The sequence below is a fragment of the Zerene cesonia genome, chromosome 18 (assembly GCF_012273895.1).
Source record: "Zerene cesonia ecotype Mississippi chromosome 18, Zerene_cesonia_1.1, whole genome shotgun sequence".
Lineage (NCBI taxonomy): Eukaryota > Metazoa > Arthropoda > Insecta > Lepidoptera > Pieridae > Zerene > Zerene cesonia.
In genome coordinates, this window is record NC_052119.1 from 2181247 (window position 1) to 2205296 (window position 24050).

General features: G+C 31.7%; 1 protein-coding gene across 3 annotated transcripts in view; it reads left to right on the top strand.

Moving 5' to 3' along the window:
- LOC119833955 (leucine zipper putative tumor suppressor 2 homolog) overlaps positions 1-24050 on the top strand; it is a 67913-nt gene that overhangs the window by 34011 nt on the left and 9852 nt on the right. For 2 of the 3 annotated variants that reach the window (XM_038358201.1, XM_038358203.1), the window contains 2 exons: positions 17410-17536; positions 18175-18292. In XM_038358201.1, the coding sequence (XP_038214129.1) occupies positions 17410-17536; positions 18175-18292 (245 nt within the window). The remainder of the gene's footprint in view (positions 1-17409; positions 17537-18174; positions 18293-24050) is intronic. The other variant, XM_038358202.1, reaches the window with a different exon arrangement.

Below are 24050 nucleotides of genomic sequence, written 5' to 3' on the forward strand. Positions count from 1 at the left end.
GTGATATTGGATCTGTGAGTTAATGTAGTCTGTAAAATCCTTAACATTTTAGTGTTATACTTATGGTTATATCTTAATAGATAGTCTTGAGCACTTTCACACTTTTTGTAAACACTTTAATGGTAGAGCACGAAAATAATAATTTACAGAATAATGACAGTGAAAGCTTCCAATGAGCTTCCAAACAGCTGATAATGATGGGTATCGCACGTAAGTATTTGTTAAGAGAAAGTTACGCTCGAATTGTCCATCAATGATGTTCCTTTGTAAAATTAAACATGCTTCGGCTGTACCGAGAAACTTTTACAGATTGGAACTAATAGAAAAAATTTATTATTACTCATTGAATTTGGAGTGATCGTAATAAAGGACACTTACAAGCATCTATCTTATCTATTATACCAGGGGATTATATTTTGCAAAATCTATACTTTATTCAGCTGAAGAGTTTGTTTGTATTAACGCACTTATAATTTTAGCAACTACTGGTCCGGTTTGAAAAATTCAATTTAGATAGTTTATTTATAGAGGAGAGGCTATAAATATATCATTCGTAGATGAAACCGGAGGCACAGCAAGTAAGAAATAAAATATTATTTTATGCCCTTTTTTTAATTTCCCATTGAACGGACGCGTGTTTTGCAATGAAAGCTTGCTGGTTACCTGTAATGAACGGGAATTAGCAAACGGTTCTAGTATTTATGGTATACGAGAACAAACTTGGCTGTATGTTCAAGGAAGCTATGACGTCACTGGGCTGTGACTCATCGACTGTACCCATTCACAAATCCTACAGATTCCTCCATTAAGATAAGAACTGGTTACAATTTTAGATTGAGATGCGATCAAGCGTTTTTTTTTTATATCGATCCACAGAGCGCTTTATATTCATGATCGGTTAACGTACCTATATATTATGTCAACTCTGTATAAAAATAATGTTTATTAGCGGAAGTCGACTGGAGTTTGATTTTATTAAACATTTATTAAATAATCCTTAGGCACGATATTCTGCTTTTGAAAAGGCGTTATTAAATAAGTCCGCGTTAGTCCTTGTAAGATTGATATAGAGGGCATTCCTATTTTTTCCATCCCTATTTTTAAATCTTGTTTTCTCGCAGACAGTGACGTATTTATAAAATTAAAGAGGGCTTTAGATTTAAGATCGAATTCAGGCGTAAAAATTTGGACATAAAACTGTTAGATTACTTTATTAAGTAAACTTTAGTATAGTATATTTTCATAGATGATACCTCAAAACTAGGATTGCTTTGCCATTTGCGCAAACGACAAGGCAAACGTGTAAACAAAAACATATCCCTTAAAATAACAGCTTTAGAAGTTTGTTTCTTTTACTACTCAAAAGAAAATTGACCTAGCCTTGAATTTGGTATACTAATGTTTTAAAGAGTGTAAAGTTTGTGAATTTATGAGTTTGTAACGTTGTAAGGGGCAATCCATGGATCTACTAAATCAGTTTTAAAAATTCCTTTACTGTTAGAAAGTCACGGTCATTTTTTTGATCCCGGGTCAACCCAAACTGAACCGGGACAAGCGGCTATTGTAACATGACAATATATACTCAATTTAAATACCCATCTAATCTATCCTTCAGCACAAACGTACAAAGACCGTTACCCACACCATAACAAGTTTCTATTTCACATTATCATATAAATAATCGTATACACATTATTAGCATGATTATAAAACTAATTCGTATAACACAGTGACCGCAATCGGCGATGCATTCCGGCCGGTTTACGATGATCACTATATTATAGAATTTATGATTTCAGGTTAGTGAAATCTCATCTGTGATACTAATAATCTATTTAAATTATTTATTATTTTCTTTGTCAAGTGGGTATATTTTTAAAATTCGTTATTGTGCATAAAGCACATTTTTTTCATTACGCATATTATATATGTATAAGTATCAAAATATGTATCACGAACTTTTGTTATTATGTGGAATAAATTAAACATTGTTAAATTTTACATTTAAAATAATTACGTCAGTTGAGACTTTCAAGACTATGTTTTTAATTTTAAAAGTACATTTTTGTATCGTCCGGTTTCGCAAGGCTAAACTAACCACGTTTGTAAAATAATAGTATATTTTTATGAAGTGCATAATTACCCAAAATATATCACGTAGTTAATAGCGCACGTTTTTAGGAATGTCTTCCGTAAGATTTTCTACTATCTCACGCTGCACAAATTTTGCACACACTAGAATTTAGATAACGCTACTATATAATTAGTCATTTTTGTAAATTTCTTATATGAACATGTTGTTATGCACCCAAAAATACTAAATACAGCGCGGACCAACGAAAATATATCATTTCAAAATATTTCAGAAGCTTAGAGATACTATATATTGTCGAAATCAGTAGGGATATTATAATCGATCGTTAATTTGAATATTTAATGTAGCCATCCTATTGATGAACCACAAACTAAACAGCAACGTAATTAAAGGAAATTTAAAAAAAAAGCAAAAAATATTTGCAAAAAAATAACAGATCCAACGCCTTACAATTAGAGCAAATCGCGGCAGTTGAGTCATCGCGAAAAAAAACAGCCTTCGTTTTGCATTGGCTACCCACAATGAAGCTATATTGAGTGGGCAGATAGGAATTTGTCGTATAGTTTAAAGCGAATTTAGAAATCATGTCCGAATTAGCATTTGACGTAAATGACCATCTTGTTTTTTTACGTACAACAAAATCGATCGTTATTTTTATTTACGCGGCTATTTGAATACTTAACGTCAAAAAAATCCTAATTCTGAGCGACACATATTGGACTAGATTACTTAAAAAATAGAGTGATTTTTCATACACTCCTCATAGGATTTTATTAAATCCGCCCGAGGCTTTTTCACGTGGGCTACAAAATTATGTACTACGTGGATTTTCGGCCATTTATTTTCGAAATAAACTTTTTTTTTCCGATAAAATTTGACCTCAGAGTTTAACAATATTACATGCAATATTTTATCAAAATCTGGCCACTAGTTTTACATCATGAAGATGAATTCTTAAAAGATCAATTCTTACAGTATATTCTACAACATTATGTTTAAAAAATATATTTACTTTAGTTTTTGTTACACTATCAGATTTTATACAACGAGCGTGGGAGTATACTTTTCTTGACGCATGACTGATGTTACAAAAGAAAAAGATTCGTGCGAATGATAGGGAAAATTATACCGTGTTTGTAATCCATTTATGTAGAATTTGTTCAAAATGTAATTGCTATAATAAAGAAAAAGATGTTATTTTTATGTTAATAGCGTCCAATAATTCCGTATCCCTTTAAAAAAAACTTAAAAGCAAGATTTAATTTCCTGCCTACAATGCAAATGTAATAGCTCCATACAAAAACGGAAATATATAAATTTCTCGTTTGATTATTTTTAAAAATACGGATTATATCCTCACACATCCACAGTCTACCTAATAATGAACGCAGAACTCGATCGGCGGGAAATTTTATCGGCACTCCGAAACCGATTGACCTCGCCTTCTGTTAATGAGACGGATTCTTGTAACCATCTCTCTTCCGGTTCACAAGCAAATAGCTCATTCATAAAACGCAGACATAATACTTCTATTGCAATTTAGAGACATGTATTAAAATGTATTAAATATGTATTAAAAATTACATATGTACTAAAAAAAAGTTAAGGCAATTTTTTTAGCCTCGCTACCATATGTCTACCTAGAATCGAACATTATCAAAGTTTATGTTAAAGGTTTTTAAAAATACCTAGTTTAACATATTTGCTTCTTTTTTGGTTTATATTAAAGAACTCATCCACAAGGTTTATAAGAAAGATTTTAGTATAAAAGTATCTAGTTTATGTTATAGTTAGTAGGGTAACGCAAAGCAAAAGACTTAACACCATTTTTTATGTAATAAATAAAATAGTATTTTGTAGAAGCATAAGCTGCGTGTCAGACTAAGTTCGTAGGAAATATCCACAGCTAATGACGAAACGAATCGATTTTAAGACATCGAACTTGACCTTCTTGTTACATCACGCCTTTGTTCAAGGTATTTAGCACAGTTATTGCTGTTGTAATCTCCGATAATGTCACGTTCCATTGCATTTGTATTGTCGGATTATAATAAACATTGTTAGTGGTATAAGGCCCTTTTTCTAATTCTTGTATTTGTAACGTTTTTGCTTTATTAATTATCTATAATAAAAATAGGAATTCCTGAGAGAATTTGTTATCCTTATTGATTTAAGTCATGAAACTAAACACACATTGTATTACAGCTTATTTCGGACTTTCCAATTGACCTTTGCAAATCTTGGCTGTATGGATATAGACCAAGGGTAACAACTAATAGCGGATCTGAGATCAGTCACGCAACGGCTGTATTGCCCGATAATTGCTCGCAACAAAATCGCTATAGAAATAATACTATGATAAGATATTGGGCGCCATAGATAAGCATAGAAATAAAGCTGCTTAAAACTGTCGCAACCACTTTGTAAGTTGCGTATCGACGAATTAGCGACGGCAAGTAATTTATACGATAGATTATAAGAAACTCTGATACGACTTATAAACTAATAGAGTGGGGTATTAACTGATAAAACTGGTCTTGTTTGTGTGAGAAGAACTAACGAGCCGACGTGTTACTTGATGGTAGACATCAAATCATCATCAGGGAAATGTATGATATTAAAGGATAAGAAATTGTTTGGTGAGGTGAACCATCAGTGAAATATACATTATTATCAATTTAGGCTTCAGCTAGAAGCAACATTAATTATTAATCAGTTGATGATCTTTCACTTAACAATTTTGAACATTGACACAACATGTTCCACAACTTTTATAAAGAAAAATCCTCACGCGAAGTTATGCATTTTTACTTTTTAAGACTCGTGAGTGAGGCAGGCAAAATTTCAAATCACGACAAACTCAATATTCCAGTTCTACTACTTTATAGACCATAAAAGTTTTTAGAAAACTATTCTCAAAGAAAAATAAGAGGCGAACGAATTCATGCTAATTCTGTGTTCGTACAAAGCACAGAACTGCAATTTCATCAATTCACTTCAAATTCTTATCTCATTCATTGACATCGCCATGGTCACGAAGTGCCGATCCGTTCTCAGATCGGTCGTTCAACCGGAACTGTCTCTAAGCTTTTTGTCTACAACTAATCGCTATTGAAAAAAAATAATACGCGACAACTTGGAAGCTAGGATTACCCTGATTGTCACATTTTAATATTCCATTAGATTTGAATCTAATTTAAAAAACTGGCATGTGAGAACAGTGAAGTAACCATACACAATTTACAAATGAAATCAAAAAAGTTTAATTTAAAAATTAATCTTTATGCTAAATTAAAAGCCCTTATCAAAATGGGTATCTGGTAGAATTCAGGACAAAAATATACATTATACATATTTAAAGGTAAGGTGTTAAATTGGGTCAATATTGTTGTTCGACTTCTCGAAATTGTAATACAAGATACTATGATAATGACCGCTCCCTCTTCAAAGCGATATCTAATTTATTACAACCTGTTACAAAACAATTTAAATACGAGACAAGCGCCAGCTTAGAAAGTCGACGGCAATACTCAATTCGCATATAATGCTACACTTGATTTCATTACAATTGTTAAAGAAAACATTTTATTTAAGATCGTTCGGAGAAAACCATCTTGAGCTATCTTTTCATGAATAGTCAAGTGAGCGGCTCTGTATGGCCATGTTGAGGCAGACAATGGGGTCGATTAATAAAACATAGCCAGTAAGGTTTATCTCTGTGGACACACCGATGTGCTTTCAGTCTTTTGTGGGTCATACGGTCAGCTTTCAGTCCACCTGTATGGACCTTAAACAAGTCTTTTACCTTATCTATACACGTGAACAAAACAAGAGAAAGGTGTTAATTATTGAAACTGTAAACGTTATATTTGCAGAGGTATTGATTTATTGCATTCAACGGCAATTATAATAAAATTTTGTTGCTGTGCTTAAGACTCGAGTATATTGAAGACCGATTAATTATCTTATATATTGCATTTGTGTGCTTAAATTAGCTGCTTATAAAATTAGTTACTATTAAATATTTCGAAAGTATGTTACTTTAAGTTTAATATATTATGTACAATATAATACACTTATTCAAGCAGCTAGTATAAAACGTGAGACTCATTAACGTGTCTAAAATAGTGTTATAAATATCAATTAATCACATTAAAGCTTGAGGGTATTGTGTGGAACATAGTTGTTAACATTCATGTTAGCTTCGCCAAGTAGAGATCAAAATAAGACAATGTATGGCATCGTGGACCACCGGCCGAGCACATTTACATATCGATATTGGCCACCGCTCGCAACCTGTTGCACATTTTGTACTTTAGCGCTAGTGTCTATGTTAATTTACAGCTTTGTCACAGTTCACGTTGTTCATTAATTTTATTGACTTATTCCGTATTCATTTTATAACATTTTTGTTAACGATTTCTTTGTCTCAATTATCTTGCTTGTTAAATCAACGTATCTGTTTTAAATGTTACGGTGACTTATAAGTTTTCCGCATTTCTTGTTGTCTAACTGCGTCTACCTGGACGCGTGTTCAACGAATATTTAACTGTGTCTAGTTTCTTACTTGCAATCAGCACGAGATGAAGATTAAATTCAAGATGGCGATCGAGGCAGCAATGCAATAAATATATTCATAGGTAATGTAAGGTTACGAATTATTCACGCTCGTCGGTTATCTCGGAGTGACGTCTGTACTAAGATTGGATCGCCTACGCCTCCCAGATTAAGAATGTGCTGACATGTCTATATTCTGATTATATGTATGACATTTAGTGACCAATTTGTGTATGTATTTGCCAATTAAAAGTAAGTCGAAGCTGTAGTAGCCTGTAGAAGAATAATAAATGAAAAAACATCCAATATCCAGAAGCGCCTGTCGTTTCCTTTTTCTATCGCTGCTTACTTAATAGTTTACGTATATAAAACATCAATTAATAAGATATATCCATTTAACTATTAAATTATTAATGAAATCGTGATAGAACGTTTTAAATTACATTTTACGTAACAATGAAAGTTAATTAAGTGGTGAATATTGAAATTATTCAATCAAACTATATTAATGGCTTTTGATATTTAGATTTCTTTTATGCTCCTTATAACAAATCTTGTTAATTACCTATTTAATATATTTCGTTCTCACACTCACTTTCTCGTATAGGTTTATTAAAATTTTGTAGACGGTAAATAATTATTGTCAGAATCCAATCAGGACATTATAATGAAAATATACATTTACAATATAATTAACAACATGCAAGAACAAAAACCACGATCAAAAATTTTAGAAAACAATATTACCTTACTTACTTTCACAAGAAAAAGTTAATTATGTACTGTGTTCTCATTTCTATTTATTAGCCTTTATTTCAGTGTAAAATTAGATTCAAATTAATAATATTAGCTATATATCTGAGGATAAAAGTAACATAGTTTTATATATTTTTACGAGCATAGTTATACAGCATAGTGGATGTGAAATGGCTATATAATATGAGTCAAAATCCAGTCGTAAATCTAATATAAAAGGCGTAAATCAAAGTTTGTTTCCATATCAATGTCATGTAAACATAGAAAAAGACTCAAGCCATTAATAATTTATTAGTTAATCCTAAATCATTTAAAAATACGTTACACAAATATATTATTTTTTATTCTGCCTACTTTATAGCGGTTTTAAAATAAATATTTAATGTCCTTACAATTTTATAACCCAATAATTTATACAACTTTGTGATAAACATAAGAACTGATAAGCATCTACAGCTTAACAAATTAGCGAAAACAAATTCGAAGGTTTTCGCCCACCAGCTATCATAAAGAGATTCATCATCGTGATCATAGGAATAGAATAGCAATAAACATTCATAGCCATACAATGTACACCCACGATGTTTTAACAATAGAAACGAGATGGGTTGTGTAAATCGTTTAGCACAAACTTAGTAGACAAAGCAGATTGTTTAGGAAGCTGATAGGCAATGTATGTAGCCCAAGCTTTGCATATATTTTTGTAACAAACAGTATGGGTGAGTTTTAATTTTAAAGGTTTACTCGTGCGGATTCTTAAGTTTTGAATAAGTTTAACAATATTCTTAGAGGTAATAATGTCTGTAAAAATTTCTTTTAAGTCATTACTTTTCGATTACTAGCAGATTAGTTTGTTTATAATCAACCATTTAAAATAAACTGTAAATTGAAAAGGATAGGAAGAAAAAAGAATAGCTTGTTTGGCCCAATTCGTAACGAAGTAGACTCTACTCAAAGTTATCCCGTTAATATCACTAGTTAGCACATTAATTTGCATACATTTTTTAATTATACACATTGCATTTTAATTTTATTGTTATCAGAAATCAGCATATAATTTGTATTAGAAAACAACGCTTTGTATTTTAAAAACTTCCTCAAACTATAAAGGTCGCTGCTAATTTTAATTAACTTTATTACACGGATTGCATGACATTTAATCTTTTTTGTCTATTAAAATATTAAAATCGTTATGAATCAATGTTGAATAAAATCGGTCAATCGCGAATCGGACTCGGACACTAAACTAAGGGTTCCGTAATAATAATTAAAAGAATAACTGCAAAAAAAACATTGTCCCATCCAATGTACAACCGTGCTAACTGTCGTTGAACCTCCGTTTTTTATTTTCTGTTGTTATTGCAGCAATAGACATAGCTACGTCAAAAGTGGAAATTTCAACTGTCCCACTTGTAGAAACTATTTACTACTCTGTGATCACGGTTCATAAGATACGGCCTGGTGACAGATCGATGGTCAGACATACGGACAGTGAGAGTTAATTAATAGGGTACCGTTTTACCCTTCGGGTACGGAACCTTAAATATATCATTCATCATCATCAACATTAAGCATCTTCTCTCTAAAATTGACCTGATATTTGAGTGCAATAAATTGCAAGCAATTTGTTATCAAATGCCAAGTAACAATAAAACTAAACATTGAATATGTAGAGTTTTGTTTTGAATTCATAATAGCCTAAATATAACATTGATATACACTCCTATGGGTTCTATAATTGATACTGCCATAGATTACACACATTATATTAAAAAAAAGATTGCAATACAACTTTATGCGTCCGTAATTACCATTTCAACAGACGTAATAGTATAATCTTTAATGAGATGGATCACCCAAATAGTGGTTTTCGTCGTGAGCAGTTTTAATCGTATTACTTGCAATCTCGTCACGATGTTTTAAACATATCTGTGTCAAGGTTTCTATTATAGATAATATGATGTATATTCACAACAATAACACTTAATGGTAATGTTGACCGTATGAAATGCACAATATTCTTTAGATAAATGATGATTGAAACTGCCTACATATTGTGATGGTATTCTATTATGAGAATACAATAGGCTAATCTAATGAAGGACGATAAGAGGCGATGATTAAATAGTGTCTTTTACGTTTCTAATGTGGGAATTATGTTTTCTTATTATTTAAAACGCGTTAAGTATATTATTGTGAACAATACGCAATTATTAACAGACTTAGGTCACTCTGGATTGTTATAAATATTATATTTTCAGTAGTTTACTATAAATTGGAATAATTTTTCAGTATGTAATGGGCGTAAACCTCACCGTCTGTTTACTTTCCTTGACATTCATGTCAGTAAAGTTATATCAGCAATTCGGCAACTTTCTCCGTCCAATAAAAGTTGATACCGCGACCTGTTCCGTACATCTATCCACTGATTGTTATTATCGTTTATAAATAAGCACACCATGCAAACCGGTTGAAAGTGAATTTGACACACAAATTTGGGATCTTATTCTTGTTTTTTGTTTTTGTGAACGGACCTTACATCTCGATAATATTTAATGATATGTTATCGCGACGTAAACGTTCATTTTATGAATCAATGCGGGATGCTTATATCAATTTAAATTGATGGTTACATGTTGATTTAACTGTGGGTTATAAAGTTATGATACAGATCGAAATGCTATCAAATTTTTTATCAATGTTGAATATTTTTTGATATTGAACTTATGCTGGATGTAATTATATTAATAGAATTATGTTTGTTAGAGCACGCGCAGTATTGCAAATAAGTGTCGAAGAACTTATATTTTTTTACTTATTATATATCTGTAATTTATTCGTTCGGTGATCGTTATCATATTTGCTTGTATAATGGGTGTCATTTCAACGACTGGTTGGTTGACGTCTCACGTCTTAATCTACGATCCAGTTGGTCTAGGTACGTTTTATTAATTTGCAAAATTTGTTTAGCAGTATGTAGCAGTATGTATTGTTACACACGTGTATATATATAGTTATTTAATATGAGCAAACAAACAATGTTCTGTCTTAAAAACAAAGAAATATCTCACACTATCCTCTTCGTTACCAAAAACTTTTAATTGTTCGAAAATCTTCAGATTTAAAACATTCAATCTTCCCCTCGTAAATAATTACTCACAGTTTGGATCGCGTATCAAATAAAATTTACAGATAATTTTATTCAAGTGTCTTTACAAATAAGGCTATTTGAAATTGAATGAAATACGAGCACCCCATTCTAAAGCTGAATAAATAAGGCGGAACAAACTGCAAAGGGCATCATTAAGAGCGTGCCGAGCAGATGGGTCGTAGATTCTATATATACATCTGCCTAACACGTGCGATTCTGACCCTAACCTAGAGTGAAAAGACCGGTTTATACGAGGTCGAATGGACCATATAAATTACGCCCATACGATGGAAATTAGCATCAATGATAGACCCATGGCATCATCTCTTTATTCTCATCTAAACTTTTGACCATTGAAATTAATTAAATGCAACTCAAACGCAATCTAATCATGTTGTAGAGTAACTCAAAGTTATGAAAGGAATTGTGATTTTAATTAACACCCTCAAGATATAAAAAAAAATACGAAAATCAGCCTTCCTTTATATGCAAATAAATCGTTGATTTGATGTTTATAAAATATAACCTGCATGTTTCTAATTATTAATAAAGTCGAGTAACTTATTCTTTAAGAGGCATCTAGATCTGGCCCTGTAAAAGCTGGTCCTCTAAAAGGCATTACCCTCAATTCTCGTGACGTATATTAATTAATCCCCATATTAAAAAACAAATGCGACATTGATCAAAGGCGGAAAGTTCAATATCCATATGCATGGCCCATAAGTTGTCCTAACAAGGGTTATCCGTCTTGCAGGTTTGTATGGCCTTGTAAAACGTCCTGTTGAGATCGTAATCATCTAATATACGATCCTATATTGGATACTGTATTCTCTTTTATGACCCGGACATTGATACAAACGAATAACGAATTGCATTAATATAGAGAATTAGAAATGTGGGTAAATTCTGCAAGCAATTAAATCTTCAGCAAACATGCAGTTAAATAGTTGCTTCTAATTTTGATTCTTGTTATTGAAACGGCATGTCAGCTCTAGACGGCACTCATGAATTATCATAATTTATATAGCTTATAATTTCGAATTAAGTTCAGGCTCGCGTGATAAATTGGAAATTTCGGTCATGTATGGAATGCAGATCATCTTGGTAACTCGGTCCACATGTGGCATGCAATGGCGGAATAATTACTAATGAATCACCAATTCCGCGGCCAAATACCAATTTTGAGCATGCGTAAAAGCCTGGGATATGGCTTGCGGCTATTTCAAAATGCTTCATAAACTGTGATTCTCTTGTCTCTCTCTCTTCCAGTGTGTTAGAAAAGGATATTATTACGCAAAACGCACGTGGTTGTAACTACTGTGCGTGGGAGCACCCTGAGGCCTCTACGAAAATGGTTCACATTTTCGCTATTGTCTTTAACATGCGAGGGTTTCCTCTTAACTCTCTTAAAATACAGCATAATGAGTTCAAATTATGGAAGTTAAGGAAATTGCTGTGTATCTCATTACAATATAATATATATTCTAGTTCTAGATATTGTAAAAACTATAAAGTAACTATTATGCTTCAATCTAAGATTCCTCTCGCTAACACATATTAAACGGGATGATCCACTTTAAATGTATGTGAATCAAATGAAAAATTATTACCTGACACTTGACGAGATAGGTAGCCATACTTTACATATTGATTTTATTTCGGAGAGAAATCAAACGTCCTCAATCCATAATAACATTAAACACAACTATGCAGTTGGTTTCTCTACAAGTAATATGATAACGTTAACTTTCTTCAGCGTATAAATCCTTGCTATAAATGGAATAAGAGACATATTCTGAAGCCAACACCTCGGGCAATTGAATGGTGACAGAATATATTTTACGCCCTTTGTAAATAGACTGAAAACGTTTGTGAAATGCGACATTACAAAGTGGAGAAAAATAATTAGGAAAGAATGTTATAAAAGGATTTTGAAATACTATATCCATGTATATTGAAACGCACGAAACATTCATGAACCTATGACAAGAACAATTATAGAAAAATCAATGTTTAAGTCTACTTCTAATGTACAATGTAATGTAATCAAAATATAATCTAATTGAATTTAGCTGTGAGACTATTCCATGAGAAGTTGTTGGGCTTCATTTGATTAGTGAGCTACAAACTGGTATACAAAATTAAATGATAGACTCGGTGTGAGACTATAAAATAGACTAATAAAGCAATAAATACGTTCCCTATTCATTGGAAAGCAATTTGCATATAATCATTATGATTAGGGGGAGAAAGGTCAAACTCCTATAGCTGATGAAGTGTAGCGTATCAAAGGAAACAGGTAAGAGTTAATAGCATATAATAGCAACAACGGTGATTCTGTATGAACGTGTAATAAATCATGGGAAGCCACCCAGAGTGCCTGATGTGGGTCGACCACAACTCCGTATTCTAAGGAGTGTTAGTGATGTGTTAACGATGATATAATATAATTAGTCACTCGTTCAATTTGTGCAGTCTACCCTGAATAAGTAACAGTGGAGTTCAACTTTTGCATAAAGAATAAATAATAAAGCAGCTCCTTTTAATGGTATTTTTTGTTACAGGTAGCTAGCTACTAATACTATGATTAGTTTGAGCAACCTCTTCTTTATTATGATAATGTTTAATACTAGTTTGAGCAACGTCTTCTTTATTTGTGATAATGCTTATTTAATACTTATTTATAGTTTGTATTTATAATTAAATATTAAAGATATGTATTTATATATTTGATAGCCACGAATGGGTTTATTTTCAACATATTATACGGTGCATTCTACCTTTCGCGTACAACATGGCTGACATCCGCTCCATAAAAACTTGAACCCATTTATTTGCGAGTCATTTATCGATGTCGATAACCCGACTTTCCCGTCACTAAGGAAAGCCTTTCACGAGATTTTCTCGTAGCCGGCGGCATTGACAGTTATCCTCCTAACATCAATGCATACACAATGAAGATTTTGTTACTATTCGCATAGAAATGTCAAATTCAAGAATAACTTATCAAGATTTACACATAATGGTGACTTCATTGCCAAGAAATAACAATAATTTAATATATGTAAGTATAATAACATAATAATTAATACAAAACTGTCTATTATAGTAATTTCACTGCTTATCGGGCTTAATTGGACTAAAATATATATAAAATACAGGCTCTATAGCCTTTTCACCTTATAACTATAGACTATAGTCACACAAATAATAATACACATACGTATGCCGTACAGCTATGAAAAGAAAAGCTGGTCGATATCCATACTCGTGCTAAAGTCTAGCAGGCCATGATTACATCGCTTCTAACACTTTCAATAGGGAATGAGTTATCTTCGGACCAATCTCTATACCTGTTCATTACAAGTAATTCTACGCTGCGGAAAGCAATTTTAGCCTGAAGGATAGTACTGTACTTAACTTTATGTATCTTTTAGAAGTAAAAAAAAAACATCATCGCTTTTACGTTGTTCTGTTTTCTACGAGAAAATAAACGGCTTGCCTAACTCGAAATTAGTTGTATAAAAAAATCATACCCAGGCCCACATCCTTTTCCTTACCCTTCCCAGTCCCTTCTTTTTTTCCTCTCGTGAATCCTTTCTTCAGATCTTTTCAATTTGAAGTCGGTAATCCATTTGTAAAGGTGTAAGGTCTGCAATCGACTTCACACCTCTCCATATGTTCATGGGCGGTGGTAGCGCTTACCATCAGGCGACCCACCAGCTTTGATTGAACGTCTATTTACTGCTGTCTACTTAAATAATGACCTATTGAATATGAATATATTAAATAAATTACAAACATGATATGGACGCTTGTACAAAACGCATATATATCCATGGAGTATGTTTATTTCAAATACATTATAAACATCCAACTGATAAACATTTATTGCACTCTGAGCGTTCATTTAATTAAATTGATTGAAAACGACTATGTACCTACTTACACGATCTGATAGCAGTATGGTTGATAGGAATGATATGGAGTGGAGTGAATAGTAAGCAAAGGTATTCTGGGAACCGTTATATTTCACGGTTAGTAAATTATATAATTGTAACGATAGATTGCTGTCATGACTGTAGATAATATTACAATATTTTATGCTAACGGTTAGTGATTTCATTATATAGTAAATTTTAAGTTAATAAAAGTTGTTTTATTTTAAAGCATAAAAAACGATCTAATATATCCATAATATGTTTTTATTATTTACTAAAAAGGGTTGCATAGTTCAAATATGCTCCAGAATAATTGATATATGTTTAACATATTTATAAAATGTAGATAAAAAAGAATCTGATTTATGAAAAATCTTCCCTTGTAAATATTCATTATGAGTTTAAGCATATTATTTGGGTTATTTCATTAATAAAAAACGCTTTCGTTTATGGTTTACAAACGTAGCTAGACCAAATGTAGGCAAAACATTGTCACGGATAACCTACAAATCTGCACGTTCCTTCCATTTACAACGCGACAATTAATGGCTAGGTGTTAGGATGTATGGAACAATAAATTTAAACAAACAGATCACTGCACTCCAATAGAAATTTAGAAACATTCTAGAATGGATTAAATTTCAGATTTCAATAATTTTTTGGTTTTAAATATCTAATCGTTTCATTGCAACAGTAGACGAAAAGTATTGCAAGATCAGTAACTGATCAAAATTTGCATAACAGTACAATTTGCATAATTTCAAGTCGATATTTTGACGTGACTCAATCTCGATTATAGTTGACCGTTTATAAAATTCTTGCAGATTAAGCAAATAGATATCGATTGTATTGACAAATTTATCTATTTGTGCTGAGTTTATCGCAAGTTACGGTATTTATGTGAAAATATTGTACCTATTTCTTTGTCTGTCATTAAGAAGGAATTTTTTTAATATATTTTGTCGTAAATGTACATTATGAAACAATTTAAAGGGATAGAAGTGTTCTTTATGTTTTCACGACTGGCAAGCTGTCATATTTTTTCGGTAAAGTATACCAGAAAATGTTTATATTTTGGGATGTGATAAAAGGGTGCTTTGTTCGATAGTGTTTAAACTAATCAAAAATTGATTGCGTAACAAAAAAGTTTCTACAAATATTTGTAACAGGCAGGCTTGAAGGATGAGTCCCTTCCCCTATCTTATTTAGCGTTTACCTTTTTTGGTATCTATATATAGACTTGATAATGAAGTTTGCTTTGTCAAATAGGTCGGGGAGGGTAACGATTACCCAGGTGTCACGCACACCTTTGATGTCCTTATCAGGCTATCGTGTACATCATGAGATCATGATTTGACCTGATGATGTACGCTAATATCAAATTACACACAATTCAATACAAAAACAAATACCTATAAATCATAAAGTTGTATGGATATCATGAAAATCGTTTTTTCCTTAGAATAACTGGTCTACAGATTAACTATTGTTCAAAATAATGGGATTTCAGCAAACTAAAAAATATTAAATAGAAAATGTTATAAAAACATGGATTTGATAGTTTCTATCTAACATGTAAATAGTCATTTTTTCATTGACTGCACCGGGAATCTCCATCCCGAATCTTCATCGTAAAATAACCTTTGTCACGATACTTCATTGCGTCAGTTGCGTACTAGCACAGATAACATAATACTAGTACTACGAAATGTCAAATCCGTGCAGCACTAAATGAGATAAATATTATAAATTATATTATACTATATTCACCGTGTCGGATACGATATGAAAACTTTTATATTTACGTAATCTATAGATAGCCGGTTGTTTGGAATATAGTAAATACTTTCACTGCTTGAACTTTATAATCAATTCAGTTTTATATCCATTTCTATAGATTAAATAATTCAATAGCTATTAAGCGCAGCATGAAATGTAGAGTTTCGAGAATCGTATTATTGCAATAGTCCAGCTTACGACTGTCGTGTCGCCAGTAGACTTTTCCTTATAATTGATCGACTTTAAGAAATTACCATGCAATAGGATATTAAAATAAACGGTTTTCTTTTTCACTCTCTGTTCCATAATGTAATCTAATATTATGCAGCGTTGAAACATAATGATTAAATGAGAAAACATTTAAATACCATTTGGTTGCATGTTATGAAAATTACGTAAGTGCCTTATTATATAAGCAGTATCAGCTTCAAACTAAGATATCTTTTAAAAAGATATATTATTTTCCCGCTAAAATCACCTTTCTGTCATCCAAACTTTGTTCCCAATAGTCATAAACAGGAAGTAAGAGGATCAATGAAGATGTGTAAATCACCAATCGATACGTATCCTTTGAAATCCAGACGATACGAGGGTCTATAATTAAAGGCGTGCATTATGTATGTACGTTTCTGAATTGGTCACGCTTGATGAATAGATAAATTGTTGCACGGTGCGCAGGGGCAGGCGCGACGCGGCTATAGGATTTAACTATTTACATCGCATTAGGTGTTTTTGCTCCGTGACGCTTTTGTGAATTGTTTTAATAGGAAAAAATCTTTCATGATTTTATATGGATACTTACTTAGCTGTGAAAGTCAATTGTTTTATGGTTTGAAAAATCCTACTAATATTATAAATGCGAAAGTTTGTAAGGACGTGTGTGGGTTTGTCGCTATTTCACGTAAAAACTACTGAACCGATTGCAATGAAATTTGGTACATAGACAGCTGAACAACTGGAATAACATATATGCAACTTTTTATCCTGTTATTCCTACGGGATACGGATTTACGCGGGTGAAACCGCGGGGCGCAGCTAGTGTTATATACATCCGTAGTCTATGTTTTATTTGTATATACATTCTAATTTGTGTAATGCACTTGTTGTAATGTAACATGATTTTTTTCCAGGGCAAATCGGTGATTCGACCAATAGCCTTCAAGCCGCTAGGCGGGCGCCTCTCTGCGGGCGGAGAGCGTTATGGCTCCACTCCAGTGCTGGCCAGTCGACCGCCGTCGCTTATGACTTTATATGGTAGTAAGTAATTTTAAATAACAACTTTGAAGTGCCCATTTTCATATTTTGTGTTGCATTTATATAGACTTGTAACAGTACATATCGTAGATTAAATACTGTAATTTTTAAAATGAAATATTTTGAACCTTTTATTACATTATTATTTTTAATTGATGTTTCATCTAGAAATTAAAAAACTTTTTAATGAATTTTAAACGCGGGAAGACACGGGGAGACTCCCTGTGACCACGCTCGCTGTAAAGTGTTCGATACATTAATAATACAATGAATAAATCGCGTTTAAAATCCGTTAAAAATGTTTTTAATTTCTAAATGTATGTATGTAAATACTCTCGTAAAATCAAACACAAGAAAATACTATGATGTTTCATCATCAACCCATTCATGTTCCCACTGCAGGCTCAGGAGCTTCCTATGAGGGCAGTCCATGTTCCAAAATAAAATGCTTTATAGCGAATTGATAGAGCTATAGAAAATTATGTTTTAAATAAGCATTATTAGCTTAGACACAATATCTTTTACAACGGAGCTTTTCTAATTTTCTATTGGTAAATGGTGAAATTCTTCACTATTGTACATATATGTTTTATTTGGCGTTGCTGTTTACACAGTTTTATATCAGGTATATAACAAATCAGGTTCGTCGGATGTCCGCGAGGCTCGTTGGTGCGGGTCCCCACAACCAGCGTCGTTGTCCGCTTTGCCGCCCGCGCCGCTGTCCGCTCCCCTCCATCAGCGGCACCACTCTGCTATAGTGTGAGTAAACTTTGTATTTTTAGGATTTCTTTTGCGTTTTTTTGTGAGGCTTGTTGTTATTAAAATATAGTTAAACTGTTTTGCACAATTTCATATCATATATATGATTAAAAGGACTTTTTACCTAGCGGCTTTAGATGCACTTTAGTGATGATATCATTTGTAAGATCAAAACAAAAATAGAATAATAACTACATTAAAAACATGTACGTATAGTTGCTAATAACGAAATTCGATACGGTTGTAGTCTTGTTTTAAGTAAATCACGATTGTGATATATGTTATGAACAATAAAATTAAATACCGTTAAATCAATTTGGCCTCACAGTTCAAATTGACCTCGTCCTTGCAATTACAAAGCAGAAATAAGATCTATAGCGCCTACAAGTAATTAACCATTAATTACCCGTTACTAATCATTAATCTAACAAACCAGCCCGATGGTACACGGTTAAGCTCTTGTCTACTCAGCCTCATCAGCAATATCATTAATTATAAGATAAATATGGCGGATCACGGCAATTACCGCTAAAAATATTGTGCAGTGCAATTTGCAGGGTCGTAATGTATCTTCTTAGATGGAGTTTGCTTTCTTAATTATATTCTAAGACGATATAAATAACGTTTTATGACTTGTTTTGTGATGTACATGTTCTATTAATGTTGATGGTAGTTTAGTAATAATGTAGATTTGTGTATTAATACACCTTAAATGATACTTTCTTACTGATAAGTTCTGTATGGAACGGTCATTATTAAAACGAAAAGGTCTAAAATGATAATAAAAATGCAATAAAAGTATTTAAAGTGATCTCTCCGCTTGTAACTGTGACACCTCACTACCGCGTATTAAGAATTCATGCTCAAAAACGCGACAGACAATCAAATACAAAGAAATGTAGACATGTCTGTCGTTTAAACTGGCATTCCTTCGTTCTACATCCAGTGGGTTACTGGGAATTCGAATAGTAATTGCTTACCTTGCTTTCTTAACTAATTTTGCAACATTTTTAGATTGTCAAATAACTCTATTTGATATTTATTGATACCTACCTTATATATATTTTTTATTAAAGTAAAAACTTACTGGGTTAATTATATTGATGGGTCAAAACCACAAAACAATGTTTTACGACCATTATAAAGTGCTTGCGAAATATATTAGTATATAATTAAAGTATTTCAAGTTAAAGTATTTCATTCCCAAATTTACTTATTTATATATATTTATTTTTTAGAATATATCATGTACAAAGTCATACTATTTGGATGTCGTTTAGCCGTACCTGGACCTTTTGATCACTTTACTTAGAAAAAATGTACATGTACGTAAATATAAAATTACTCCAATTATTCCGGAATTATTTTATCTATACTAATATAATAAAGAGGAAATGTCTTTTTGTTTGTTTGCACCCTAAAGAAGTTTCTTTCACCAAAAGAAAGCTACATATTTAATCCCGGAAATGTACTACGGGCGAAGCCGGGGCGAACGGCTAGTTATAGATATATAAAATATATTAAGCCAGTGCTTATTAAAAGCAATTTAATAAATGTTATACCCTCAAAATCAGCATTAAGACTCAACCCAGTATTTACGTAATAAAATTATACTGACCTACTGACTATTACCTACCTACCTAATTCTATCGATCTTTAAGTAAATAACAACAAACTTAACTCCCTTTGTTATTTATGTGCGTATTGTCTTCAGTAAACAATTGTTGAATAACAATAGGTCAGTGATTTCATACTCTAGAATGATAATGATTATAGGAATATCGAATGTTTGAATCATTGGAATTTTATATTTGTATTTACATACGAATTGTAAACGGTGTCTCGCATTTACAAGCATTGAGTCTACAGGTGGTCGTTGGCCCAAGATATATGAAATCTAACCGCCTTTTAGATATAATAATTCGTGCTTCCTATCACTAAGAGACATGTAGTTCGATTCATTGTTTACACACTAAAATATTGGTCTGTAGTAATTCACAAAAGATTTATCATTTAACACATTCTAGACATCTGCAGTTAACATATAGTTAAAATATAAATATTAATTATTCAATTTAAGTTTGTGTATAATACCTATTAATATACAAATTTCTAATCTTAAATCGTTATTTGTAGAATAATAAAACTCATACCAAATTCAAATAAAGAAAAAAGGGTGGCGCTCTAGTCATATAAATGAAAATATATTATAATTTGCAAAATTTCCCACACATTGTACTAAAACATTAAGTAATAAATTGTGGTAATAATAAAACTACGCCTATATAAATACATATATCTTATTTAAGACCTAACGTCACATTAATTTATAATATAATAGGCAAAGTATACGTAAGTATTTCTTATTGAAATAAATTTGCTATATATGTATATGTATATCACTGGCAACATTAAGTTTAGTGAGTTCTTGTTCAATGTGATAATTTTAGTAACTAAATCTCTATTCCGAAGAGAAAATTTAACGAAGTTTATCTGGTCTTTTTGTGCTTTAAAATGCGTATGACGTAGGTACCTACATACAAAACAACGTGAAAATTTAATATAATAACCTTAAAAACCTTGTCCTTAATGGATTTTAATACTATTTGTACCTTCTTATTATATGATAACGATAATCACATAATCTACACTAGCCAAATTAGTTTTTGATGAGTTATTTCACAATAATCCAGCCGCTTCTATACTTAGTTGTTTTATATTATATTGCGGAATTCTGAATCCGCAATCTCATAAGATTTAATAATATTCTTTATATGTAAAGAGACTTTAATTACGCCTCACTTAAATTCATACAATATTTATAATGTTATTAATAAAAAGAAATAGATGACGATAAAAAACTAACTAGTTTGGTAAATCATACTTGTCGCTATTTTTTGTAGTTAAATATTTATTTCTTTCTATTTTTGTCACAAGAACCTTCTATAAAATATGCTATACCTATTATAAATATGCTTATGTATAGTCTCTATATATATAAAATTCCCGTGTCACAATGTTAGTTACCATATTCTTCCGAAACGGCTAGGCTGATTCTCATGAAATTTTGTATGCATATCGGGTAGGTCTGAGAATAGGCCAACATCTATTTTTCATACCCCTAAATGATAATAGTAAGCCTTCCAGCCGGGCCAGCTAATATTTTTAAAAAGAAATCAACTGATTATAAAAATATATAATTTGAGCTTTTGTAACAGTATTTTTGCTAAAATATACCGATATCAATAAATCCTCATTAGCAATAATAATTTTTTTAACATACCTAAATGTTTTTTTTTTCTAATCGTAAGTACATCCTCTTTGAAATGTATGTACTTGAGAATGTAATATCAAATTGGTTCTCAGGGCGTAAATGAGACAGTTTTTAAAAGTCAATGACTCGCAGCTGCGCCGTCTAGCTATTAGCTTGGTAATTAAACTTATTAAGGAACCCTCGCGTGATGTTTGGCTTGGCCATCCTCATGAATGGGCGATAGAGGTAATAAAATGCTGCATTTGTTCTCTAAATTTAATTTTGCGTATATTTTTTTGCGGACAAAGAACTGAAAATAAATGTTCTGTGTGAACAATAAATTATCAATTTTGTTATTATACATAAATAAATATATATTTATATATTTTAACTACATAGCATATATTCAAATTAAGGATATTTTATTTTTACTAGATTTTTTATTATAAAAGTAGGTATAGTTTATAAATGATATTTCCTGCTATACATTTACTTTGTTTAATTGGAATTTAGGTTTCAATACACTTTCACTGAAGAATACCTCAAAGATTTATTATAATTTAAGATGAAAGGGTAAAATAAGCAATCACAAACACTCGAATCAAGAATGCACAATTAAGATTTTACTCGAGAAATTAATGAATATTCATAAATCTCGCACGTAATTAAGTCGTTGAATACTAATTTTAATACTCCGCAAAACAAGATAGTCTGCGACAGATTGTCGTTAACATATAATTTAAAGGAAACTCGATGCCTTTCCAATTGAAAATAACATTTACGCACAATACTGCCACGCACATTAAACTAGATAAATTGACTAGACAAACTAACAAACTAGACAAGCAAAACCCAAAAATCAGTAGCTTCTTTGACACGATTTTTATAACAATATTTGAATAAGTAAAAAAAGCTTTTATACTACATCTTCTGATATGCAACATCCCGGCTATTTTAACAACGAAAATAATTGTTTTTATTCCTATTCTTAAACAGTAAAATCGAAACGAGCGTCATTATATCGGCCTGGTAGAGCACGCGCTGCATTCACACCGCGCATCGGGCTTACAACGCGCGTGTTTGTATTTATTTATTTATATCGCATTTATTATCGTGTTGCTGTTGTTTAGCCGAGTGAAAGTGATGGTGTAGTGATGTGCTCTGCTTAATGGAATTAATGTACAGCGTAATGCATAGGTGAGGTGTTAAGTCTGAAACAACTATAATATGAGCTTCTACGAAGACTTACGAATTACTTATAGCCAATGTATGTTATAGATGTGTGTGCTGAGAACATTAAGCTACAAGTTTCTCTTGTTCTTAATTTTAATCGATTTACCCAAAAGACGGGGTACCCTAGAACATGGTATAGATGGCCTTGAAGAAACAACAATAATTACGATATTGTGTATAAACTCTTTGGGATAAACAAAACAAAACATAGTTCACAAGGATATCACGTGTTAATAAATGAACTTTTTTGGTATAATAGTTTACACAAATTTTGATAGATAATATATCTGTCTATTAATGGTTCCAAGAATGATACTAGTCACATATAATATCTATTAGCATTACCTCATGCTCTCATTGTTAGTCGAAATTTCTTGTCCAAAGAATGACTTGAATATAAATAACATTCTCAAATCTACATGGATAATACAAAGGCCATATATTATATGTTCATGTATTTCAAAGAATCTACCCAGATCGAAATTTTAATTTTTCTTAATTAGTGGCCTGCCTCGATTTCGTCCTTGGTACATATATATTAAATAGACTCAAGGATCACTTATACAAAGTAATATATTGTTTCCGATTCGTTCCTACTGGAACTGACATTAGCGTTTTCAAATAAAAATACTAACATGCAAACAACCCCAACATTTTATAATATTAATTTTCAATGTCTCTGAGTTCATAATATTCAAACGACCTCTTGGCGATTTGTAAAAAAAACTTTATAATCAAGCAGCCGAAGGCTTCGACCTCAATTACAACAATTCGGTTCAGTAACTCTGTAAAATATAATAGGCGAAGATAAGAGATAAAATATAATGATGTCACTGAACCAAAGTTCATATCGAAGGCATGCGTATGATTCACTCAGTAAGTATTTATCAAACGGACCATACTCGGAAATCCTCCCTACTTGTGCATTTAACTGCAAGTTTTATCTCAGTTATTATAAAGTCACGAATTATTTTGTAATTGCTGTTGCCTAATTTGGTGAAAATGTGTTGTGAATTACTTTTTTGACACGTGTGGTACTATTTTTGGAATCGATGCAAACAGCAGTTCAATTCTATTTATATCTCAAGAATTAGGGGATATAGACGAAAAATAAATGTAACTAGTGATATGTAAAAGCTCGCATATGTTTTTAAAATTGAATTGGGTACAGGGATAGATTATCTTATATATAAATGCTAGTTTACAATATCTCAGTAACAATGAAATATGGATGTTTATAGACCCCAAATCAATGGTTAGTATTTCTTTTCT